Source organism: Amblyomma americanum, chromosome 6, assembly GCF_052857255.1.
Source record: "Amblyomma americanum isolate KBUSLIRL-KWMA chromosome 6, ASM5285725v1, whole genome shotgun sequence".
NCBI classification, from domain to species: domain Eukaryota; kingdom Metazoa; phylum Arthropoda; class Arachnida; order Ixodida; family Ixodidae; genus Amblyomma; species Amblyomma americanum.
The window spans coordinates 65,323,909-65,351,095 of NC_135502.1; the positions used below are offsets into that span (position 1 = coordinate 65,323,909).

The 27,187-nt window shown below is 46.7% G+C and overlaps 1 protein-coding gene across 3 annotated transcripts in view; it reads right to left on the reverse strand.

The window, feature by feature from the left end:
* Positions 1 to 847: 847 nt before the first annotated feature.
* LOC144093608 (cholinesterase-like) overlaps positions 848 to 27,187 on the reverse strand; it is a 73,081-nt gene continuing 46,741 nt past the window's right edge. For 2 of the 3 annotated variants that reach the window (XM_077627168.1, XM_077627169.1), the window contains exons 2-3: positions 9,200 to 10,692; positions 848 to 7,080 (exon numbers count right to left, since the gene is read on the reverse strand). In XM_077627168.1, coding sequence (XP_077483294.1) covers positions 6,903 to 7,080; positions 9,200 to 10,689 — 1,668 coding nt within the window. In that variant the 5' untranslated portion in view covers positions 10,690 to 10,692 and the 3' untranslated portion in view covers positions 848 to 6,902. The remainder of the gene's footprint in view (positions 7,081 to 9,199; positions 10,693 to 27,187) is intronic. The other variant, XM_077627167.1, reaches the window with a different exon arrangement.

The window sequence follows — 27,187 nt, forward strand, 5'->3', positions numbered from 1 at the left end:
CTATAGAAGACTTTAGACAAGCAACCATCAGTCGACTGAAAAAAAAATTGGTTTTGGATGCCGTGAATACCATATTTGGCGGGGAGGAAACTAGATGGAGTAAGGATCAGTTGCGTTTTCTAATACGTGGCGCAGAACGCTCTGCCTTATTTAGTGCCCCAGTGACGGTAATACACAAGCCCCCGTAATTATTTACGTTTCTTTTTGCACTAGTCCAGTTTTCTTGTTTCTTCAGTTTGCCTATGGCTTGTTTGTCCCGTAGCCCAACGTGTGATTCTTACCTGCATCAGTAGCAGCGTGCCTCTGTTCTTGACGACAAGCCGGCTTCATTCTGAAGTGGAACAACACGGTAAGGGCGAGAAGCTGTTCAGGTAATCAAAAGAAGGGCGTGGGAACTAGCTCATGGGACCGTGTTTTTATTACTCCAGAATTCGGCTCACAAGCGCTTCGATTTAAAGGCTGCAAGTGTGGACAACACAAACTATGCACTTTGTCCCGACCACTAAATCTAACTTACACTGCACTGGTGTTGGTCCTGACCCGGAAAGTTTGACTCGTAAGAAGACACCTGCCTCAGGCGCGTGGTTTCAAGACCACATCAAACTTGCGTGATCCACAACGTGTCACAGTCTATCGGGTAGTCTGACTCTTCCAGATGATGATAATGATGATGATGTCCCAGATCTTTTCGGAGTGGTTCCGAATACACTTCTTCGTCATTCTCTTCCTGTTCAGGCTCACTTGTTTGGTTGTGCTCTTGGTCGTTGCTCTCTCCAACGTCCTCCCGAGAGTTCTTATTGGTGGCCGAGCGCCCGAGCGTGGGGTTCTCGAAGATGGTCGACCGCCGGCGTAGACGTTGCTTGTGGCGACCAGAGCGCGACACGGACAGTTGGTTCCCGGTTCGTTCGAAGCCCAGAGAGGCACCTTCCAACGGCTGCGCCTCATTACTGCGCTCGTCGCCTGGCAGCATATCATGATCTACTTTTGTATACGTTTCGGAAGGAGATTCCGCGGAACTTTCGCTTGTGATTACGTCCTGCGAGTTCCTCGCATGGCGGCAGCTCCAGAGTTTCCAGAAATTCATCGCTGATTCCGCTTCTAGCAATTTTAGCTTTTCGGCAGCGCCTGTAAGAGCGAATGGTGTACTTCATATGAATTCCTCTATTGCTAAAATTGCTTCATGTGTGTCATAAGCTTGCAAATTCTTCGTTCTTCCCCGACGATTGATGCGAGGTAACTGTCATTGTTACGTTCTCGGGACAACTGGGCCTAGATTCATTTGATATCTATCCAAAAAGTGGTATAGTCTTGGAACTCACCGCTTCTGGAAGGGCAGAAATGCGAGCTCCCGAAGAAGCTGGGTAGGTTGTTCTCCGCAAGAAGTTGCTCGCTGTTCGCGAAAAAGTAACGCAGCTGGACTTCCGGTGAACAAGAGTCCCCCACTGTCCTCATCCACGATACCCTCAGACACTCCAGTTACCTCTGTCAGCTCAGAAGGAGCGGGCCCTGCATTTGTCGGCTAGAGGCGGTGATAAGACCATGGACCGTGGGATACCTTTCATGAGCAGTTCACTCGGCAAGAAGAGCAGCACTTTCGTTCCGTCGAAGCCATCGCTGACCTTGCTGCAGTGCAGAGCAGACAGATGTCGTCACACGGGGCCAGCGCTTCCGATGCTAACAGAGTGGCGGCTCTAGCGAGACTGCAGAACGCGCTGCGGCCGACCGGGCGACCAGGTCCAGTGGCCACGCATTCACGCTACAGCGGCGGCGGAGGGAGGATGGCGACCATGCGTATACGAATGGCCACCGGACATGCGGTCAGCTGTCGCCGCACGTCCGGTGGTCGCGTTTTGCGAGCCAGCCACCCTTTCAGGACGACTCTTCCTCTCTGGCCATTGTCGGCCACGTTGTGCGCGCGGCCTTTTGTAACTCGTAGAGTGCTCGTCCTATTTTGTTTTTATTTTTATTTCTCGCGTACGTTAGCTTGTTTCGAGTGGGGGCTTTCTTTGTGTCAGCACCGTAAATCGCTAGTGCGACGGGACGGCGCGAGGAACGCTGGTCTCGGCTGCCCTCAGTTCGATTGCATAAAGCGGTTGATGCAGTTTTGAATCAAAGTTTGGTGCCTCCGGTTCCGGTCAAGCGACTGCCCGCTGATGTAAAGCGGAAGTGTGTCGCGTGCTTTACACTCCAGCCTATTTATAGCTTTGATATAGCAGGTCAGAAGACTGCTGGAAAGAATCCTCGAACATAATAGTAATAATGCTTTGGCTTTGGAAGCGCAGTTTAAGGTTACGGTTTGGGAGACAAGCTGAACAGGCAAACAAAAGAAGTTGAGGACACACATTTCTTTTGTTCACTTGGTTCAACTGGACCCAGAAGCTTATGTAATGACAGAGACATGCTTTCGTGAAGGCAGCGAAATGCCATTTTCTAAATGCGCTTTCAGTATCTAGAGAAACGCATTATTCTGCATCGTCGCAAATGTAAAATGGCACAAATGTTCGATGAATATTCGTGCCGAGTCTACAGGAGTTTGACTGTTATCGACCCCAGGGCACTTAAAACTCTGCCTGCTGCTTATTTTGTTGTAATGTGTTACTGTAGAACACATTCGTCTGTGAAATACAAAGACAACTGCGCACAATTCAGTGCCCAAACATTTTATTGCGTGCGTCTTTGAATCAAGCGTTCGATATATTGAAGGCAGAAATATTTTATCTGCTTTCGGTTGCGCACCTACCGAAATTGCGAGCTCAGAACATCCTGTGCAGAAATCTGAATACAAATAATCCAGTTGGTGCAGCGGTCTGTTCATGCGTGGGGTGCAAGTATTGTGGCATTCATTTACATACTCACTGGCAACACTCCAAGCCCTATAATGGCACTGTATCAAAGATGTGCGGACGATTATTGTGTTGTTGCCCATTAGAGCTGTGAAAATGTTCACAAGAATTTCATTGAACAGCACCCTTGCCGTGAAAATGTGGTTACGCAAGCCTCATCGCTTCGTGCAATGTTGCTCTCAGGTTGTGACCAATTTCCTTTAAAGGCATGGCAATATAAAAACCTTAAGATCTGTTCGTCTATCTTTGGCTACAACCATTTTTCGCGTATAAGCGTTAAAGGATTGGCTGATGGCTTCCCTGTAAATATATATGTCGATAAACACGCACACTGAAACATGCACAAAAAATTCCTCTTTCGGCATTCCCACTCACAATTTGTCGGAAAGCTTCAATTAAACACCGGTGTTTCGCAATAGTATCAGACATTATTAACTCTCCAAGTGGAATTTCAGATAGGTTTTGAGCATTATACTGCAGCTAATCATATGCAGAAATCGCCTTCGTGCATACAACAGTAGCGTTCAGCACCGCAAATGAACTCAGGTACGAAGAATTTTTGAAACATTCAGTAAAATTAGGGTGTAAGCTATTAGCAGTCAGTGAATTAGGCGTTTGCAGCATGGATCTGGCCCAACGTATCCAAAAAACTTCGGGGCCTTCTTAACCACATTCTTAAAGCAGAAATTATTATAGTATTTAGGTTGCTTGCTTTAAAGAAAAAATGCGGTAGCATTTATGTCACCTGCTATGGTGTCTACAATGAGTGTCTAATGTTCTTGCGATCTGCCCGCCAAAGCTCCGGTTGGAATCGGTTCCATTGCCCTTATATGGTATGCGTGAGTTCTCACCTGCTAGAATGTTCGAGTACCTGTCATTAGATTATCATATGAGATTATACTAACCCAACCCACTAATCCACCTTAATGCACCCACCAATCTATCTACATGCATTTTCTGGGATGGGCCTGCTGCCAACTGAAGGCCCTAAGATTTGCAAACTTGGCCATGCACTATGATTTGTCCACTGGTGATCACGTGGTATTGATGGCTTCACGAACCTCATAATCGCTTTCATAGATCGCGGGATTTCCTCATACCCATACTGGCCCAGTGATGCACCGGCTAAGCGATGCGTCATTGCCCCTACAGGTGTCTGTGTCAAACGCAGCCACCAGTGCAGCTTCAGAGACCCAGGTTGCCCTCATAAACCGGCAATCCGCTTGTAGTCCGGTGACAGGTTGATGCCTGCCACAGTCAGCAGGTTGTGATGACGCCACAACGTCACGTGGCCCCAATTAACCAACCAAGGAATTTCGTTACGGGGAGAACCGTGGACTGTATGAGAACAATTTAAATGTTACCGAATTACACAGTATGTTAATAAATATCTTGTTCCAGACTAAATAATCCAACATAGCAGCTCAACTTGCGTAATGCCGACAAATGCCTTTGAAGCTTGAAATACGGAGGGAATGACAGCACCTTCCGAGTCATTCAGAGCAGTGCTCTTAAGTGCCCGTTCGTGGGTTGAGCTGCGTCACCGCCGTCTGTGTAACCGAGTGAAAGCATAAATAAATAAATGAAAATGAACTTTGCCGAGACTGGATTCGAACCCATGACGCCTCGAACAGATCAGTTTCGCTGCCTACTGCACGAAAGCGCTACGCTATCACCGCTTTTTTTTTATTGCCTGAAGTCCACTTGGCTAACCCCGCAGCCGATCACGGGTCGTGGTTGTTGTTGTTGTTGTTGTTGTTGTTGTTGTTGTTGCCCTCACACAATGACACATACCCACAAGGGGGATTAGCCATAACCAGGCGGTGCCTATTTAAATGACCAGTTGCATGCGGTAAACTGCCGTTGTCGTGGTAAACTGCAACACACTCTATAGCGCTGTGCATTGCACATCGTCGTCTTCATCAACTAATATCGTCGCGAGTCGTGCAGACGACCCAGCAGAACAAAACAATGAGCCCAAAAAGCCTGAGACACCTTCACAGCTGCGCTAAAATTTCGCATTAGGAAGTATCATAATCGTCATTAGTATTTTTTACATCTTTTACGTACGATTGTGACAGCAGGGCAAAGTTGAAGCTGGCGACTGGCAGAATTAGGTACACTCAGTCCACAGCGCACAGGGAAATGAACTGTGTTGTACTTCGTTTAATACTTGTATAAAAGTCTGTATAGGTTTCTAACAGACTATTATAGAGCCAGGTTGGGTGGACTTCCTAGTCCAGCAGCCCACTGGCAAACGATTGTAACACAAAGAATAACAACGACAAAGTTGGATGTCTCGCTCTCGCTTTACTACGTTTCGACAATGCAGATTCTCACGCGACGTCATGGTCGCGTGAAGTGTGCGATGACAGCACCGGCAGTGTTTTTCCTTGGGGTTGGTCGTACCACCCTGGTGACCTGACGACTGGCAAAAACAACGGCACGGTCTGTGTGCAGTGCCGGCGATAAGGACGTGTATAGCTCCGTCAGAACAAATACCCTGATTGATCACAACACATGGGCTCATAAACAACTCAGATATTTATCTGCTTCAGAGATTGCTTGGCGAAAGCCAAAATAATCGCAAACATTTGTGACTGTTTGGGAGGATTGTGCTACTGTTCTGAAATAACCGTTGAGCCTGCGTCTTGCGTGCGCCTGTTAACTCTTCACGTACCAAATATTTGACAATTTCACTCGACCTCGGCGATAATAAATGCACGGCAGACACTTTAGCTTCTACAACAAGTTGGTTCCTAATGGCTGTATATATTTTATCGAATCACGTAACACATAAACCTTATCTTTTGAGACCACTCCAGTTGTGACAGCAGTAAAAGATGCTATGCCAGCAGTAAATTTCACTTGTAGTCATGGGGCTGTACGAGATCGTCATAGTTTGCTTGCAGATTTACATGTTGTTTCAAACTTTCGCTTATTCTTACTTTTTTCGTTTTGGTTTACAATACGCACCGCTTTCATGCGCTTTGTTTGCGGTACTCGCTGACAGTGCTGTATGCACTCCAGTTTCTGTTTCACCCCATCGGCTGAAAAAAAAACAATATCTTTCCCTTTTAGTGACTCCTTAAGCTTGAATAGCTTAAGATGAATGAAAGGACCCAATAACGTCTCCCAAGTTGATTTACGTGTCCAAACTGACCTTCTATAAATGACCAGGTTAATTAGCACCCTGTGAATCTTTTGAATTATTCTAGAGCTTCAAGTTAAAGTCTGTCTTCCAGTCTATAATTTTCGGCTGAACAAAATAGTTCCAAATGTACTGTCCACAACACGATTTAAAAATTTTCTTCCGGTGCTTTTTTAGCATACCTTCTGCCTTGAAAATATATTCGACTATATCAAAGGTAAAATTTCTATCTTCTAAGGAGATCAAGGGGGTACCAATTCACCGCGCAGCAGCTTGCTATATTCGACAGCAAAATTTGTTGCCAAGAGTGCTGTTATAATTCCCGCCTTTCTGACGCCATTAACCAGAACTGATGCACGACAGGAAGCGTGGTGGAGAAGACTGATCTACCTTTCCGAAAATATTAATCAATTGCAAGCGTGATATTGTTCGATATCAGTTCAGACAACATGAATTAAGTGGCCGCTTTTGGCGTGACATAAGAGATGTTGTTGACCCTGCAAGGCACTCCGGATCCGGAGACACACATCTGAAAGTATACAGGCGCGGACCAAGGGCACAATTCTAGCAGGCTGAAGAAGCCTAAAATGTACTCAGAGCAACTTAACATGCTTCGGCGTCCGAAGGGGCAGGTAATTGAACCCCCTGTCTGCTTGGTATCTCCCTAGTGTAGTATATATCTGGCGCACAGTTTCGTAGTCAGTAGGAAAAATCTCTGCGCACTTAGAACTTTAGGCGTCGTTTACAATCTTGTCCTATCTGCCCAGCGGCTGTTCTGTAGGGCTGAAATTTCCTTGTACGATCTCACCACGGTGATGCATTGGTCAATGGGGTGCCTACGGCAATCCTTCCACCTTCAGTGCAGAGCGCAAACAGCCTTCGCTTGCAATGCGGACGTGCAACGGCTCTCAGAGGCAGTCCATGAGGTTGGCCTGCAGGTTCGGCGTGGCGAGGAGCTCCCAGTAGCGGCACCTGTCCAGTTCCCGCAGCGTCTCGACCTCCGTGCAGTTATGACCTAGTCTAACCACCTTATGATCCTTGACATCGAACAGAGGCCAAGGATTGCCGTGCACCGGCGGCGGAACCCTGCGACGAGGCAGCATCGGCACACAGTTAAAGAATCCGTTGTTTTTCTTGTTTTACAGGGCGTCTCATTGTTTTTTCTGCAGGGTAGGTATTACAAATGTATTCCAAGGTTAATTACAGCATGTTGCGTAATTGTTTAATGAATTCACATATCTCCTTGGTTTCGGTGACTGTTGGCTTCCTTAATGTATTTGTCAAACGAGCCCCTCATTTCATTTGCCTTGTCTGCTAATAGCTTAACGGGGGCCTCGGTTCTGGCCGTATTGATGCCATAGGTAGCATAAGAGGGCTCTCGCACAGTTTCCGCCTTCGCCGTTAGATGACGTTCTACGTCACACTCGCGGTATCACAGGACGTGCTACGTCCACTGCTATGGACAAGGGTGGCGCTGGTGAACACTGTCAAGGTTCGCTTACACGCAAAGACATAAATACCCACGAAAGCAGCAGATTGGACAGCCGTCGCCGTAGGTCAGTTGGGAGAGCACCGGACGCGTTATTCGGAGATCGTGGGTTCGGATCCCACCGGCGGCATGGTTGTTTTTTCTGCTGCTTTATTAGTAATTTTCTTTAAACCAATCGATTGTCATTACAAATTTTAAAAAATTAGAAACATTCCCCTTGCACCTTGGTTTCGGCAACTGTTGGCTTCCTTAATATATATATATATATATATATATATATATATATATATATATATATATATATATATATATATATATATATATATATATATATATATATATATATATATATATATAAAGACAGCTCATACAAATTTTTCCCTTATTAAAATACCTATTTCTGGCTGCCTGCAGCTTGTTTTCTTTTTTTTGACAGAAAAAGAAGCATTTATTGGTGAGCAAATATTGGGTTTAAAACGCAACATTCCTTCCCGCCACTTCATCGAAACTCGTGACGTCAAGAGCAAACAAACTCCGTGATCACAGATGGGCGTAATCTAACCGCAGAGATCTGCATTAAAATGGATTTGGCATCGCCTCACATTATTTGTGAAAACGAGAGGGGAAGGCGATGCCTGTATTTTATTATTTTGACTCTTTTATTTCTTGTAACAGCTCCGTTTTCTGTTAGAGTAGCGTCTTTGTCGTTGTAACGAGGTAATCTATCGATACATGCAAATTCCAACTTGAACTCTGTGTCCCTTCAAGACAAATCTTTGGCACAGAGAAAAGGCCTGCTGCCGATAGTAGAGGCCACTTGCAGTCTACTGACAGGCACCAGGTGAGGTTTAAACTTCTAGTAATAGCGTCACAGTGGCTATTATTAGCATGTCAGTTTCCATTGCCTCAGAAAGACAGATTATAAACAGGTGTCTGCATATTGTTAGAACAGCGGTAGTTCACGAAGAACTGTTTCTTGTTATAGCCACGGTCACTTTTTGCTAAACTTTCACTCAGAAGTCCGCGAGACCTCCGGATGAAGTTTCAAGACTCCGGATGAGGACCTCCAGCCCCCTCCCCCGATGCAAATGGCCCTTATGCATTAGTATCGTAGGTCGTTACGACTGCATAACTGCACTACACACATATATACATTCTTCATCAACGCTTTCTACGTTTACAGTCCTTGACTGCTAGGATGTCTCTATGGTAAGACAGGCTCAGATGTCCTTCGCAAGCCCCTCTAGCAACAGTGCATTGAAGGTAAAATGTCAAATTTCTAAGGATACTGCCTCCTGCATTAAATGTAGCTACATGATAGCGCTCCTCAAGCGTACATGAGCCGATACGTCCCTTCCTTCCACTTATAGCAGGGGAAACGCTAGAAAGACTACAAATAACGACGATCGTCTGAAAAGCATGAATTTCGGTAATTTTCGTGTTATTCATGAAAGACGGGATTAAATAGGATTGATCACTCAATGCGCTGCTTAGGGACAGCAGACCTTCGACAGCGAACATATATTCATAATTACTCAGTCCTTATTAGTGAGTTGTTGCAGTTGCGGCAGTAGTTGCAGCCAATTGGTTTCTCGAATGTATTATTGAATAGCAGACGTCTTCGGCAAATCGTAAGGTGGACGCCATAGCTCATAATCTCGGTAACTATACGGAAGGTTACACCTACTTCCTAAATACGTAGACTAATGAACTTACCCAGTCTTCGAGAAGGTTGCCCAGATGTTCATAACCTGCCTGCTAAATTCTCGGTCAGCCTGCGAGTATCTTCCCGCAGGACAGTCCCTAAGGGGCATCCCGAACACGTACTGCACGTCCTCGAAGTGGGTCATGCCAAGCCATGAATCCAGGCGTTTTGTAGTGGCTGAGCGATGCACCATGTTATAGTAGTACACATGGGATCCATTCTTTGACAGCTTCTCGCCAAAGAAAACTTCAGGGCAGCGCAAGAAGGCGTCCCCGATGGCGTTACCTAGCTCTGACCGCAGCTGCCCGTAGTCGTTCTCTCCGAGTGCGCCCACGTACAAGTTGTACACTGCTCTCACCACAAAATCCGGAGCGAACGAAAAAGATTTGAGGAAAAAGTACAGCATGTCCTTTTTGCTGACGTCCAGGGCTTTGCGGAACGGAAATTGCATCCAAAAGCGCAGGCTCGCAAAGACGGCACCTTCATTTTCCACGTTTCCGAGGAGAAAGTCTTTCGGGATGCTCACGTTGGCAGCCTTCAGAGGATCATGTGGCAGGTATTCGTCGCCGTAGACGGCCGTGAAGCACATCAGGTAGTGAGAACACACGACGGATTGCATGAGTGCGAGATGGTGCGCGCTCTTGTTCTGCAGGCAGTGAACGACGTTAGTTTCATTGGCGAGCAAGCAACCAACACTGTCGGCCAGATGCAACGCCTTTGTCTTTGCGGTGTAAGAAGAGTCTGCCAGCTGGTCAACCAGCACTCCACCGCTTTGAACGATGGCCCTCCGGAAGAGCGAGTGGGCCATAGGCGAAATGGCGTGGAAGCCAATGGACCACGCGCCAGCACTCTCGCCGAACAGCGTCACGTTGTTGGGGTCACCGCCGAAGCGTGCGATGTGCTGCTGGACCCAACGCAGAGCAAGAACTTGATCCAGTAGCCCCTGGTTTCCCGGCGCTGGCGTTATGTCGTCGGGCAGTGCGAGGAATCCAAAGACTCCCAGGCGGTAGTTCATAGAAACCACGACCACATCTCCCTCAGCAGCGAGGATGGCACCGTCGTAGAGGTTCATGGATGCTGAGCCAAAGTCGAAGCCTCCACCGTGGATCCACACCATGACGCTTTTGAGGGTGTCCGTGTCGTTACCCTTCGATTGGGGCCTCCAGACGTTTAGGTACAGGCAGTCCTCGCTCTTATCGCTCTCGGTTTCTACCCAGGGTGGCAGCGGGTTCGACGGCGTGAACTGCATGCACGCGGCGCCTTTCTTTGTTGCCTGCAATATGTACGGTTCCCAGGGAGGAGCCGCCACCGCCGGCTTAAAGCGGCGTTCACCGATGGGGGGTAGAGCGTACGGTATGCCCAGGAATGCGTCCACCGCGCTGGTTCCGTTGAAAACTGCGACGGCGGAGCCGAGGATCATGCCGTTCTCCGTCTCAACGATCGGGTCTGCGACGGCCATCGCGATTCCGATGACCACAGCCGTGGAGATAAGAGGCATCATGACCTGCGAAGCGGAAGACGTAAAGAGTATACGAACAGGGTCACTGAATGCAGGCTTTTGCATGTATGTTCCGAGTCATTTCGTCTCCTTGCCCCCGTTTTGATGACGGAGGGCTACGACGCCGTCGAGGCGCCGAGGAGAGCATCTGCTTTACGACAAGTGCGTTTTGCAACGGCCGCGCGGATTGTCAAGGCGAGAAAATTGATGAACCACGAGACCCGCTGAATGTTCGCCTTTGTCCTTGTAAAGGACTCGCGCCTAAGCTCATCTCGCTTCAACCCTTGGGCTGCGAAGGAGGGTGCGCAAGTGAGCGCATGGAATTTTTCCTGTGGGCCCTTCACCACGCAGCGCCTGCACCGGAACAGCCAATGTAATGCAACAAATTGAGGCCACTGAATTAAGATGGCGTTTTAAAATTTTTTACTTCCTTCGGCACATAGAGACCGCAGCTTACTTTCCTTCCTTTTTCACTAGACAATGACTTCGTTCGTGTACACCGCATACATAGTACTTTTCAAACGCGAAAACCTTAGGTGCATGAGGCAACAAAAAATTTGGAAACATTCAGAGTGCAACGTCAATTATAATGGGTGGTAGAAACTACACGAGAAGCTCCAGCGAAGCCAGCCTGAGAGAGAATTCACCCGCAAGGCCACTGACAACATTCCTGGGCAGAGCGTGGTTATGCATTTGCCAACCATATCTGGAGAGTAGTCGTTTTGACGAAGTACCCGAACGAAATAGCGCACTCTATTTAAGAGCCATTCACACTCCTCAGGAGAACACTGGCTGCATTAGCACTTCGTTGCTCAGCCTCCTGGATAAAACAAACTGCCGTTTTAACAACACTAACGCGAAGACAAACGCTCCAATCTTTGATTAGCCGTGTTACACAGGGTTTAAGTTTATATTTAGTTGTTACATTTCACGCTCTATCGTGTTTTTTCCCCTTTTTTGCGTCCGCCATATCCTGTATGTTACGCAGCTATCAATAACGAGCTGTTAGCACAAGTGTCGTTTTTTTTTCCTGTATATTTTCAAAGCTGTTTGTGGTGTGGGCAATAATAGAGCAAATATAGCACTGTATCAAAAGAACAGTGGTTGCGGAATGTGGAAAAAGCAAGCAAAATAAGAACGTGAATCAAGGAACGGCACTTTCTTCCTTTCTTTTCTCAGTCCCTCCTTTATCCTTTACCTTACGGCGCGTTTCAGGTGTACGCCGAGATGTGAGGCAGATACTGCGCCATTTCCTTTGCCCAAAAACCAATTTAACTTAATTTCCTTGCAATTAACGAAGACGTCGTGCACAGAATTCAACACAATTCGGTGGCTGTTCATGATAGCAAACCTCTATATGAAGTTTCGCAAAGAGTTCCTGAGTTCACGTTCTTGTAATGACATAAAATACCAAATCGACAAAGTCCACTTTCACGGGTTTCGTTCTCAAGAAAGCTGATGTAACATGTGAAGTTTAAGGACCCGAAACGACACGTCGATTTTGAAAGAAAGCCCAATAGAGGTTTTCAGAATAATATAAGCCACTTGGTACTCTCTAACATGTACTGACAACGTACAAAACACGGGCATCATTGAATTTCACCTCCATAGAAATTTTGCCGCTGCGGCAGGAATTTGATTCCACGACCTTGGCCTCAGCAGTCGAATGCTACCGTCACTAAGCCACCCCGGAAAGCTTTAAGAAAGAGAAGCGACTATAAGGAAGACAAAATTGTCTATTATTACAGAATTCCCATACAGGTGACAATAGCAGACCTTTTTTCAGGTTTTTACCACCGCGCGCATATTTTCGCAGCTTAGGTTAGTCCGTCAGCTGCGCGAGTCTTCGTTATTCAAATGAAATGCATCATGTGTCAGTGTTTTTAGCGAAATACACACCTGACGTCTCTGTTCAAGGCGGCGGTGGGCTCTTAGCATGAATTATAGCCGTAGTCTAAATCCTCTTTCTTGGCAACGTGCTTACACCAGGAGTACGAAATAGTTGACTAGTGTCACTATCTCTCTAGAACGTGAGTCAGATCCAGAGAGGTGTACGTCTCTAAAAACAAGATTTAATGAAGCAATAAACATCAACTACAAAACTAAATAACAAAAAAGGGTTTACATCACATAGATAAGCATTCAAAAATCAGGCAGAGTTTGCTCACGCCGGTGGGGTAAGCATAGCACCAAATAGTTCTAATTAAAGTCTTTTGAGTCTATGTAGCAGTCGAATGGAGAAAAAATAAAGCAGTCCAATCGGTACTCAAGGTGGATGGTGGTGAGGAATGTCGCTAGCTGGACACCTCGCTGGGACCTGCGGACCGTCGCCGAAGGAGCGTCTCGACGGTCCGGATCGTTGCCGGGATGCGCCGGCCCAGGAGGGCAGCCTCAGTGCGTGTTTCCTAAACCGGCGTCAAGGCTCGAGTCCCTTTGTCTGCCCTCGGGGTCGCCGCACGGAGGGGACGCCGTTGCATACCGTCCTCCTCACCCCTCGGGTGCGTTGAACCCATCTAGCTTCACCACCGTGGATTCACACGCACATCTGAACTGTGCGCACACGCCGTCTGCTTTTCTTCCGTATCCACGTAAACGATTATTGCTTCCGCGCAGACGCGCGAAATTCGCACCGTCTGCTTCTCTCCCTCCCAGTGTCTACGCCGGTTTCGGTCACTGCGTGCCGTGGTTGCTTTAGTCGTTTCATTTCTTTCCGCAGCGTCTCACACACACTCATGACAAGTACCTCTCCCCCCCACCCCCCACCCCCCCATTTAAGAGTTTTCCCACGAGGAAAACTGCTCACTCGAGTAATATGCACAAACACGCAAACACAAAAGTCACAGGAAACTGCACTCTTCATATATAGTATACACATAAAGCATGGCAAAGCACGTACACACATGGATATTCCATTTCTGCGGGTACACAAGCATCCCACACACGCTGAAAGCCAACCTTAGTTCAGCCTAATAAGGAAGTCTGCTCCCAAGTTTTCTCTCTCTTTTACGTATTCTAAATGGAGCTCGTACTCCTGGAGGGTTAAACTCCATCTCATCAAGCTTCCGTTCGACCATTTGGTTTTTGTCGGGCACTGTAGTGGCTGGTGATCTTTTTGCACCCTAAAATGCGCTCCATGCATTTACAAATGAAACTTCGTTATTTCCCACGCAAGTGCTAAACACTCATTTTCTACAGTCGAGTAGTTTTGTTCGCATGAGCTAAGCTTCTTGCTAGCATAGGCCACAGGGTGAAGAATGCCAGCAAGACGGGCGGTTGCGCCATGCTTTCTTTCAGTATACTAAATGCTTCCTGGTGTCTGTCATTCCATTTTACTGCATGTGGCGCACTTTTCTTTGTCGTCTCTATCAGTGGGAGAGCTATATCTGCATAATGTGGAATGAATTCTCTGTAGAATCCAGTCAACCCCAAAAAGGGCTGTACCTGTTTCTTGGTGGTTGGCCTTGGTGCCGCCTGTATTTTTTCTACGATATCGAGCTTTGTCGCTATCCGCCCCATCCCAATCTCGTGTCCAAGAAAGGACACGGATTCAAATCCGACCTCGCAATTTGTCGGCTCAACCGTCAGGTTTGCCTCACTAAATCTCTGAAACAGGGTTTTGAGTGCCATCAAATGTCCCTCCCAAGTGTCTGTGGCAACCAGAATGTCGTCTATGTAGTGGTGCACATGGCGAAGACCACCAAGTACCTGTCTCATTATCTTTGTGAACGTGGCCGCTGCAGTCTTCAGGCCAAATGGCATAAATCGAAACTTAAATAGGCCGTTAGCACATGAGAAGGCTGTTTTTTCTTTGGAACTTTCCTCCACAAGTATCTGCCAATAGCCTTTCGTGAGGTCGAACTTCGAGAAATCTTTCTTTTGTGCGACGCTCGCAAACGCCACATAAATTCTTGGAACGGACCTACTATCAGGGATTAAGACGCTATTGAGCCGTCTGAAATCGAGTCATAGTCGATTGGAGCCATCTGGCTCCTTGACGACTATGAGGGGTGAGTTATAGATGGACTCCGTGCGCTCAATAATGCCGAGTCTAAACATTTCCTCTACTTCTTTCTCGACTGATTTGAGTGCAACCAGTGGCAAAGGGTACTGCCTGAGGTGTATGGGCTGCTCGGTGGTCAGGTGCAGCTTGCATTCAATAATCTTCCGTCTCTCGGGGCAGGTCTCAGAAAACAGTGTCGTATCGCTCGAGGAGACGCTTGAGTTGCGCCGTCTTTTCTGCATCTTGGGCGGAGTTAAGCACCGCGTCCTCTGGTCCCGATGTGTTCCTTGAATTGAAAGTGGACACTTCCTCTGCATCCGGCTCTTCACTGATGACCATGCAGGCGATCAGCTGGTCGGCATTAGGACTCCTCTCTTCATATCTCTTGAGCATATTTATGTGGAATATATTTTTCTTTCCGTTCATTAGCAGCTCGTAGTCTACTTCATTCTTCTTTCCTGTTACTGGATATGGACCCTTCCACTGCATAGTGAGCTTGTTCTTGTCACTCGGCAGCAAAATCAATGCCCTTTCTCCTGGCTTCGGCTGTCGATTCACCGACTTTCGGTTATCAATTTTCTTGCCCGTCTCCGTGGCAGCATCAAGGTTGCGGTGTGCAATCTCGCAGGTTTCTTTCAACCTCTCTCTCAGTTCCAGCACGTAAGTGTACGTGGTCTTCTGATCGGTTTCCGATTTTTTATTTCACCAAAGCTCTCGAAGGATGGTAAGTGGTCCTCTGACGGCTCTACCGTACCGCATTTCAAATGGCGAGAAGCCCAAACTTGACTGCGGGACCTCGCGATATGCAAGTAGCAGTGCTGGGAGGTAACAATCCCAATCAGCAGGCCTGTTCATATATGTACCACTTCGTGAAATGTGCTGGTTTGCAAGAAAAAACCTACAAATCTAAGGTAGCTAAGAAGGCCTGGAAATGCTTGACATGTAAGAGCGCAGGCTCGCGGTCTAGCCGCCGTGAGGATGACACTGATGTAAGCTTAGTTCTTGCGTCAATCAACGAAAAACTTGAGCGCCTGCCAGCTCTAGTTGAAAAAGTAAACAGCATGGAAGAGGCAGTTCAGTTTTTGTCGCAGAAATTTGATGAATTTCAAGAAAAGATTTCTAATCGAGATACTGAAATTAAAGGGTTAAGAAAAAGAGTGGCAGAACTGGGGGAAAGAGAGACAGTGCATGTAGCCGTTGAATCCGAACTTCAACGTCAGGTGAATGACCTTGAGTTCCGAAGTAGGCGACTGAACCTTGAGGTCCATGGAATCCCTGTTGTGGAGGGTGAAAAACTCAAATGCTGTCTAAATGAGGTGGCTGATAAGCTCCAGATACCTCAGCTTGAAGAGGCTGACGTTGCAGCCGTGCATCGGCTGCCCGCTAGGCAAGACAACGTGCCGGGAATTCTTGTCCGTTTCCCTAAGCAGGGAACCAGGGACACATGGCTTAAGAAAAAAAAACGCCCTGAGGAATGAAACCCCTGCAATTTTCTTTCAAGAAAACTTGACTCGGCATAACAGGGACCTTCTACGGTCGGTAAAGGAAGCGGCAAAAGAAAAAGGCTATAAGTTTGTTTGGTACGTGAACGGTAAGGTCCTTGTTCGAAAGACCGACGGAGCTAGTGCAATTCACGTCAGGGATAAGGGAGAGCTGGACGACCTTTAAAGAGTGCGTTTTTTTTTGCAACAAAAGAAGGTGGCATAACGAAGTGGATTTTTACTTGCCTGATGATGTAGATAAAATTGTCGCAACATTTCCCGCATCTCCCTTAAAGTGTATCCACATGAACACGCGTTCTGTCAGAAATAAGGTGTCATCCCTGGAAGAGTTATTTACTGGTTTCTCTTTTCAATTTTCGGTTATTATGTTAACAGAGACATGGAGCACTAATGAATGTGATATTTTTAGGTTGCCTGATTATAATACCCACTATCTAAACCGGTCGGACTCTGGAGGGGGCGGAGTGTCATTGCTGATAACAAATGATGTAGAATGTCAGATCATTGATTCTTACACAGTGCTTTCACCAGACTATGAAATGCTGACCCTGTGCACTGCTAGAAATGTATTTTCTGTGTGCTATCGACCACCGAATGGTGATTTGCCTGCGTTTCTGCAGTTCTATGATCAGTTCCTGGCTTATGTGGTTCAAAATCATAACTCTAAACCTCGAATAGCTGGTGGAGATTTTAACGTCGATATGAGTGTGAACAGTCCATCATCAAATGCTTTCAATATGATCATATTATCGAATGGTTTTGCTAACTTAATTGACACACCAACCAGGATTACACCTGAAGGCCAGTCCACTCTGGATTTATTTATTACCAATTCCTTGGGGTCGAATGTTAAATCTGGAGTTTTGTCATGTTCTATCAGCGATCATTTGCCTGTATTCTTGTGTGTAGAATCAAGCAGGTCAATAAGAAAAAAAAACCCACCAATAATGTACCAACTAATACCAGACACAACACTGAATTCCTTTCGTGACGCCCTGTTGTCAGTGGAATGGGACACGATAGGTAATCTCACAAATGCCAGTGAAGCGTACGATAAGTTTATGGATATACTGACCCTACTATACCACAAAAGTTTCCCGTCAAGAACACGCAAAAAAAGTAAAAGAACACGCAAACCATGGCTTACACCTGAATTACGGAGTGAAATGAAAACGAGGGACAAGCTATATCAACATTTCCTTCATACGCGATATGCAGATGATCTTGTCCAATTTAAAAAGCATCGTAATAAGCTAACAAAGAAGTTGTGAAATGCACGATCAGCATATTATTCATCTTTGTTGGATATTGAGTGCCGTCAAAACAGTCTGTTATGGTCGAGGTTGAACACCATCCTTAATCGTGGTCACTCGCATAAGCCTTCATTGAAATTACAAGTTGACGGAAAAGAATTATCCGGTGCAGAACTAGCTGACGCTTTTAACAATTTTTTCACTAGTATCGCTTCTGCTTCCTCTATATCCTCTCATGCTAGCAAATACGTTTCCACTTATATTAACAACACAGTGTACCTTCAACCCGTAGCAGTGGATGAAATCATGTCCGTTATACAAGCCTTAAAGAACTCTAGCAGTTGTGACATCGATGGTCTTCAAGTATGCCCAATCAAACATGTAATTGATATTATTGCTCCCATCCTAACCCACATTTTTAATATGTGTTTAGAATCAGCAACTTTCCCAGCGAGAATGCAGTGCGCAAAAGTTACTGTTCTGTACAAAAAAGGAGATTGTAAAGAGCTGGGAAATTCCAGGCCGGTATCTATTTTACCGATCTTTTCAAAGCTGTTTGAAAAAGTCTTGTATTCGAGGATGGAAAATTTCATTGAAAAACATAATCTGTTAACACCACACCAGTTCGGTTTCCGTAAAAACAAATCAGTTGAATTAGCGTTGCTAGAGCAGAAAGAATATATATTAATGGCGTTTGGAAACAAAGCAATAGTTGTTGGCATTTTTGTGGACTTTTCTAAAGCCTTCGATTTAGTTAACCATAACATTTTGCTGGAAAAATTAAGTAAGTATGGAATACGAGGACAGGCACTAGCTCTTATGAAATCCTACCTATCCAATAGAACTCAAGTTGTGAAAATAGGTGCCTTTACATCGAAAGCTAAAGCTGTTAGTTGTGGAGTGCCGCAGGGAAGTATTTTAGGACCTTTACTTTTTAATCTCTATCTGAATGATATCGTCACTATTAACCCTAAAGCAAAATTTATTATTTATGCAGATGACACTAGTATTTTTTTTTTGCTGGGAATGATATTAATCTTCTTGTTGAACAATGTAACAGTGCAATGAAATCCTTAGAGGAATGGTCGAGAGTAAATGCAATGAAGGTAAATGAAAGCAAAACAAAAGCGATTATATTCAGGCCGAAAAACAAGCACATACCTCAGCATCAAGATATTATAATAAACTCACGATGCATCGCTTTAGTCGAGAATTTCAAATGTCTGGGTGTCACCTTTTCCGCAAATATGTCCTGGGATAATCACGTCAAGCATGTTCTAAGCAAAATAAGTCAAATAACTGGTGTAATAGGTCGTTTAAGGTATATCCTTCCCACACGCATCAAACGTTTGCTTTATCATTCACTCTTTCAGTCACACTTGAACTATTGTCAATTAGTATGGGGACACACAACATCCACTAATATAGAACACATCCACCTGTTACAGAAAAAGTATCTCCGACACACATATAATGCTTCTTATACTGCTTCCACCTCAACTTTTTTTAGCAACTCTGGTGTAATTCCAGCTCACAATCTCTATAGATATCGCTGAAGTCATGTATATAAACAAGAAATCCACAGGAATATCAACAATATACGTAACCTATCCGAATTACAAGACAGAACTCCAAGTTACCTTACAAGACAATTCGAGGATTGGTCAGTACCAATGTCACGTTCAAGTTACGGGAAACAGTGCCTTAAGTACACAAAACCAACGCTTTTGAATTATTATAATTCTGTCCGTTTTGACCTCTTCATGGCAACCAACAAGGACCTCCGGCAGATGTATTTGGTTTCTATGTAATGTTATCTAGCCTTGCTGTTGCTTTCGTTTGAATTTGTAGAAGGGAGTTCCGCTGTTGTTTTCTGTTCTTTTTGTTTTCTGTTGTTTTCGTTTACGAGTACTAAGTCTGTATCATATTAAATATGTATGTATATGTTTGTATATCAAGGATATGTTACGTGTTGCCGCCACTCTGCCAAAATAAGGGATTGTGGACCCGTCAAGCTGTCCAAAGACAGCTTTTTTTTCTACAGTCCCCCCATCTGTATTTGATGGAAAATAAAGATTTCATTTCATTTCAATTTTTCTTGGCACATTTTTCTCATCATGTGCTTGATTGTCCCGTTGAAGCGTTACGCCAAGTCATTGCACATCGGGTGGTATGGGGTTGTCAGCAGCTGTTTCATTGACTTGAGTCGACTAACTTCTTTCATCAGGTCTGGTGTAATGTTTGATTTCCGGTCTGTGAGCATTTCTTTCGGCACTCCGTATCGCGAGAACATCTCTAGGAGCGCTTCTGCAGCGTCAGTTGTGTCAATAATTATTAGCGCAACGGCATCTGGGTACCTTGTCGCCATGTCTGCCATTGTGATGACGTAGCGATTTCCTTTCTTCGAGGAGGGGGTTATAGGTCCAATGGTATCGACTGCCACTCTCTGGAATGGCATTTCAATGGTAGGCATAGTTCCAAGTGGCGCTTTCTCGACTTTTTCTTTCGGTATCGTCCTTTGTCATATGTCACATGGCTTTACATACCGCTTCACGTCGTTTTGGACGCCTGGTCTGTAGAATTCCTCATTTATTCTCTTGACCGTGTTCTTCGCACCTTGGTGGCCAGCCATTATCGAATCATGGCCTCGACACATGACAGCTGCTCGCAATTCTTTGGGCATCACTAGCTGCAGGACTTCTTTTCCTGAGCTGAAGGTACATTTCCTGTATAACAGGCCGTCTCGAATGAGAAACTGAAATGTCGTGCAGCTTCACTTTCTTTTTAGAATTCCCCCAACCTTCTTGAAACAATTCGCCAGTGACGCGTCGTTTCTCTGCTCCTGCGCTAAACTTTCGGGTGTCACTTTCAGGAGCTCCACCGCAGGTACCTTCAGTTTGGATTTCTTTCCTTGCGCTTATTTTCCTGCTCTCGTCTGTATCGCTGACGAAATTATCGGTGTTTAGTCCCTCTTTCCTTCCGCGGGCTCTAAAAAGCCGTTGCCTTTGCGCAAAACTGTGTTCGCGCAGTTCTTTACAAGTGTTTCCTCTTCACTTCTCTCCTCCGCGCCTGAGCCTTGTTCCATACAGGGCTTCCAATCGCCATCGGGATCGTCAACCTTTCTTACGCCCGTGATGTTTCCCAGCACCAAGTCATACAGAGGTCATCTAGGCATTTTTACAGGACCGGTCCTGAATAGTACGGGGTAGAATTGCAAATCATTGCCTCCGTGCTGTCAACCAGTAAGACTGACGCTAGCTGACCAGTAAGCTCCTTCTCTTCAACCAGGCTTCTTCTCACTAGGACCGTGTTTGTGCTACTGTCTCTCAACGCTGTGATGCGCTGTCCATGAAATTCACCCTCGAGTACAGGCATCGACAGCTCGCTGACAGCTGCGTGCGTGGCTGTTTGGCTTTCCGTCTTCTCACGTTCGGCCTTTGTTCCATCTTTCAGGTATCCTCTGCGCTCATGTCAGCTTCTCTGGGATGAACGATACACGCGGCCTTCTCTTGCGTCCGAAATCGGCATTCTTCTGCTCGGTGCCCTCTTTTGCTCCAGTTTTGGCCGAGTAACTGTGCTTGCCCTCTGCTCCCTCCAAACCTACAGTCCGCGGCGCGGTGTCCAATACGGTTGCACAAGAAACCCATCGGGGGCTGCTTAAATGTGCCACTTGGCACTCTTCGCTTTAACGCGTCTGCATCAGAATTTCTGCCGACGTCTTCTTTAACCGTGTCTAGGTTTCTATGGCCTTGAACCTCCGTGAACTGATTTTTTTACTGTCTTCCACTTCCTCTCTTTTAGGAATACGGCCAACCTTGGGTGACAGCTGGACAAAAACTGCTCTGCCACCATGAGGTCTTTCACTGCTTCGTACGGTTTTTCTACCTCGGCGATTTCCATCCATCGCTTAAAATAGTTCTACAATCGCAATGCGAATTGCTTAGCTGTTTCCGAATCATTGGGTCTGCCACCTAGAAACCTTTCACGGAAACCTTCTGCGGTTAAGCGGAACCTTTGTAGGAGCGTTTTCTTCACCTTATCGTAGTCTGTCGACTCTGATGCAGCCATTGTCCCGAAACCTTTTAAGGCGCCGCCCACCAGACAAAGGCTCAGGGCTGTTGCTCACTCGCTCTTATCCTATCTTTGTCCTACTGCTATTCTCTCAAAACGATGCAAATAGGCATCCAAATCGTCACGTTTATCGTCAAAAGGAGCCATCAGCTTCCTTGGACACACAGCTGTTGGCCGTGGAGCCGTAGCACCCTGCGCAAATCCTGTCGCCTCTGGTACGGCTTCAACGTTACTGTTATCAAGACGCAACTTGAGCTCCAGCTCTTCTTTCTCCCGTGCCATTCTCTTTTCTTCTGAGTCTGCCATCCGCTTAGCTCTCTCCTCAGCTTCGAGTGCCTCCTTTTGCACCGCGTCCCTTTCCTCTTTGTATCTCGTTTTCTCTTCTTCATAAAGAGACATCGTTTCATCTTTCGTTAACCCGAGCTTTTCGGCCCTCAACATAAGCTTGTGGAGGTCCATCTCTCTGGTTTTAGCGCGAACACAAGCTTGTTGACATTATTGTTAAGACAGAATGACGACTGTGGATCCTGGCTGGCTCGCCATTAATTTTGTCACTGTCTAGAGCGTGAGTCAGAACCAGAGAGGTGTACGTCTCCCAAAACAAGAATTAATGAAACATCAACTACAAATCTAAATAATAAAAAAGGGTTTTTACCACATAGATAAGCATACGCAGGTGGTGTTAAGGATAGCTCCAAATAGTTCTAATTAAAGTCTTTTGAGTCTATGTACCAGTCGAATGGAGAATAACGAAAACAGTCCAATCGGTACTCGAGGTGGATGCTGGTGAGGAATGTCGCCAGAGGAGACCTCGCCGGGGCCTGCGGAGCGTAGCGGAACGAGCGCCTCGACGTCCCGGATCGTTGCCGGTATGCGTCGGCCCAGGAGGGCAGCCAGCCTCAGTGCGTGTTTCCTAAACCGGCCTGAAGGCCCGAGTCCCTTTGTCTCCCCTCGGGGCGGCCGCACGGAGGGGACGCCGTTGCATACCGTCCTCCTCACCCCTCGGGTGCGCTGCACCCATCTATCTTCACCGCCGTGGATTCACACGCACGTGGAGTCCCTAGAGCTGTGCGCCCACGCCGTATGCTCTTCTTCCGTATCCACGTAAACTATTATTGCTTCCGCGCAGACGCGCGAAATTTGCAGCGTCTGCCTCTCTCCCTCCCAGTGTCTATGTCGGTTTTGTCCGCTGCGTGCCGCGGTTGCTTTAGTTGCTCCATTTCTTTCCGCAGCGTCTCGCACTCACTCGTGACAACTAGAAGTAAATGCCAGAAACAGAAGTATGTTCTCTTCGCCTTGATCAGTAAGAGAAATGCTTTGCTTATATGTCCGGTGAGGACAACGTTTTTATCTCCTAAAATAAACACTCCACCATCGACACAACTGCCCACCCGTTTACCATCGATATACACGCCGACATATCTCTTCACCCTCTTCAAGACAGTTCACGGTTTTGCCATTGTTCTCTTCTTCGAAAATTATGACGTCGCTATTGTTTCGTTTTGCGACTGCTTTGCCTGTTTCCCGTTAAAGTTTTCTAAGAATGCTGTGCGCTATAATATTGTCCACGGCAGGAAACAACAGAATCATGATGTCGCTTCAGCTGCGATCTTATTTTTTGGAGCACTGTAAGTAACACGGGTCCCGTACAGTGTAACAAATTTCTTAGCGTTGCGCGGCATTTTATTTTATTTTTCACTCTCAGCCAGGCTTAGGTCAGTCTGTGTTCAAAAAGTAGTACGGAGGTAAGCACGCTGCGTTGATAATCGGCTAATGTAAAACTGCTACTCATCTGCCCACTCAAGCCTCGGCTATGCGCACATGCGGCGCCATGAAAGTACAGCACACGACAAAACAGCATGCGTCAAAACAGCGCACAAAAAACAGCACAGTAAAAACGGCACAGCGACAAAAGAACGCAAGAAAAAAACAGCAAGTGTCAAAGAAGCACGCCGGACAAAACGGCACAGAGAAAAAACAGCACGACGAAAGAAGAGCGCAGAGAAAAAACAAAACACCACATTAGAGTACGGTGCAGCGCTGCTGGAAGGGTGAACAATCATAGTCATAAACGAACAGTAAACCACAACATATATGGCAGCGACCTTTGTTTCGAATTGATGAGTGCGCGTTTCACAGACTCCGTAAGGAACGGGGTAGGCATAATATTGGCGATCTCAAATATCCACTTTCTTCTGGCGGGTAATGAAATAAATAACGCTGAAGAAATTGTTCTGAAAGCATCGATTCTGCGGGTTGACCATCAATGCTGCTGAATTCTGGAAAATATGCCTTATCTTGGGCTCCGAAGGCGCACCAAAGGGTTGATTCATTAAACACTCGCTCTCGGCAATAGGATCTCCAGCCGTTTCGTTTGGAGCAAGCTACAGGGCCTTCATATACTGAAAATATACAGTATGCGATGCTTGCTTTTAAAGATGGCAGAATCGCCCAAGCCGACATTTTCAGGATGTTTGGTGTTTAACCAGGACTCAGCACAGTGGTTCTCTGACGCTGCCGGGCGGTTACTTTACTTTGCGAAATGGGCTGCACAGCTGACCGAAAAATTCCTGCATTAGCGTCCATTGACTGAGTGTAATCTTATGTTGAAGCTATGTTTTTCACTTCGAAGAGAAAAATCAATTTTCGCAACATTCGACCAAAAATACCTGTTTCGCTTAGAAGTCAAATTTCTTGAAAAACCAATTTTCGACAAATTTGCCCTTTTCCTCGGGAACCACAAGAAATCCCTAATAAAAACACACCGAACCTAACAAACACAGGTGGAAGTCGACTGAAGCAGAGTTGCAGATAAAAAAATTATAAAATACATCAATCTCAATACGAGACGTGCTAAGCTTTTCGATGGGTTGGAAGACGAAGCCATCGCAGCATATATATATATATATATATATATATATATATATATATATATATATATATATATATATATATATATATATATATATATATATATATATATATATATATGTGCTGCAGCCAGCGCAGCAGTACTCGTGCTGCTGCGATGGCTTCGTTTTCATTAATGGAAGGTGTAACAGAGGCTCGTTATGCTATATGAGAGGAGCCACAGCCAAGCCAAGGAGCACAGGGGATTTTTTTAGGTCACACGTAAACATATATATACCCCCGAAAGCAGACGATTTGACACCTGTCGCCTTAGCTCAGTTGGTAGAGCCCCGGACGCGTAATTCAGAGGTCGTCAGTTCGGTTCACACCGGCGGCATGTGGCTGTTTTTCTTCTGCTTTTCTAATCAATTATCTTTCCGATAAAATATACAGTAGTAACCTGCGCTCATCAACCTCACAAATTTTAAAAAATCCCTTGTGCTCCGTAGTTTCCGCCGCAGCGCGTAGAAACACTCAACGCAAGTCGCAAGCACGAGGCACACAAGGAACACTAGGCACTGTTGCAAAAGGGTTGCAAGCCCCAAGGGTAGCGTTGGCCTGGCGGCCTGGGGCACAGATGGAAACATCCGAAGGTCCCGGCAAAGGATGAGTCGACTGGCAACAGAACAACTTGTTTATTCTGGCATCGCCAAAAGAGCAGCCGGTCAGGGCGACCACGTTACACGCAGGAAGAAATCGAAGTCCCTCTCGGCGTCCGGGGCAGCGGCGTTTTATACCATCGGAGTCGAGGGCAAGAGGGAACGGCTTGGGAAGAGTCATCCGATACGGCGTCGCTTCGACATGTCCAGACGTGACGGGCGCGTCCGCCAGGCCGGCGCCGGTCAGACCTCCTCGCCTCCCAGTTGGGGAGCTCCTCTCCCCGGCTGCCGCGCTTTGACAAGCGTGGGCAAAACATGCACACACACACACACGCACGCACGACGACACGTGGCACTGAAACCTGCCTGGACGCGCTTGGCGGGAGGCGTTGCGGCCGCGATGAACGAAGCCGCGGCGTCCGTTGCATCCGCGCCGGCTATACCGCGCGTTGTAGGCGAGACGTAACAGACCGCCCCGCCGGGAGAAGGAGATCCCGATGGTCAGGGGACTGCATCCGCTGTCCAGAGGGATGTCGCTCGATGATGCTCGTAATCGAAACCGATCGTCCCTCGACGTTGCTTGAGCGCAGCGCACAGAGAAGGCCTCGTTCTCGGGTTCAGGATCACATAGGACACTGCAAAGTCACTTCGGGAGAGTTGCCATTTTTGTGCTCGTTCCCAGCAAGCGTTAGAACTATGCCGAAACGCAACCGCTCAGTCAGCAAGCACGAGACAACCCTCACTAAGCTCTGCCAGGCTCTTTCCCCTTTTATACTACTGCCTAGTTCCTTACAGTAGTCAAGCAGCACTCAGAACGCGTCCACAAATTGGAAAATTGCACTAGAAAGCACATAATCACTTTGAAACACTAAACAAAAGCAATATGTTAAAAATCCTGCCTCAGGAAGAAAACATCACTAACAAACAACTTTGAGGCGGATTCCTACGTTAGGGGCTTCGACTTAAGCCATCGGCGTTACCGTTGAGACTCCCCTTTTTGTAACGCACCTCAAAGGAATATTGTTGCAAAGCGAGGCTCCAGCGCAGGAGGCGGCCATTTTTGGGAGATATGGTCTGCAGCCATTGGAGAGGGCAGTGATCCGTCTCAATGATAAACCTCGAGCCGGCTAGGTAGCATGACAATTTCTGAACGGCCCACACGAGACACGCACACTCTTTCTCGGTGGCGCTGTACGCCTGCTCACGACAGGTCAGCTTACGACTAGCATACAGGACGGGGTGTTCCACTTTTCCATTGTCCCTTTGGCACAGTACAACGCCCATGCCTCGCTCACTAGCATCGCACTGAACAACGAACCCTATTGTATAGTCTGGCGATCGTAGCACAGGCTGGCTTGTTAAGGCGCTCTTTAGGGCGCTAAAAGCTCTTTCCTTTGTCTCGCTCCAGACGACTGTTTGGGGCTCTGTTTTTCTTAGAGCATCCGTCAGGGGAGCCGCGATATCGGAGTACCTGGGGATGTACCTCTGATAGTAGCCGGCGACACCTAAGAACGACCGAATATCGGTCTTCGTGCGCGGTTGCGGGAAGTCTCGCACAGCGGCCACCTTTATTTCAGAGGGGCGGCGACGACCCTGTCCAATCACGTGACCGAGGTAGACAACCTCGGCCTGTGCTAATTGGCACTTGGGAGCCTTGACTGTCAAGCCCGCTTCGCGCAGGCGGGTTAGCACTGCCCGCAAGTGTGCCATATGCTCAGACCAGGAGGCGGAGAATATCGCTACGTCGTCTAAATACGGTAAAGCGAATTCTTCCTGTCCCCGCAACACTTTGTCCATGAGGCTTGAAAAGCAGTATGGCGCGTTCTTCAAACCAAAACTCAAAACTTTAGGACGGAATGTTCCCATTGGTGAAATGAACGCCGCATACCTACTAGCCTCTTCTGTAAGTGGAACCTGCCAATAACCCCTGACAAGATCTAGGGTGGAAATAAACTGAGCGCTACTAACTTTCTCAAGGCGCTCCTCGATGTTAGGGATCGGATAAATTTGATCCTTAGTAATGGAATTAAGCCTGCGGTAGTCGACGCAAGGACGAGGTTCCTTGCCCGGTACCTCAACTAAAATCAAAGGGGAGGTATAATCACTCTCACCCGCCTCAATAACACCAAGCTGTAGCATTTTCTTTACCTCAGCCTCCATAATATC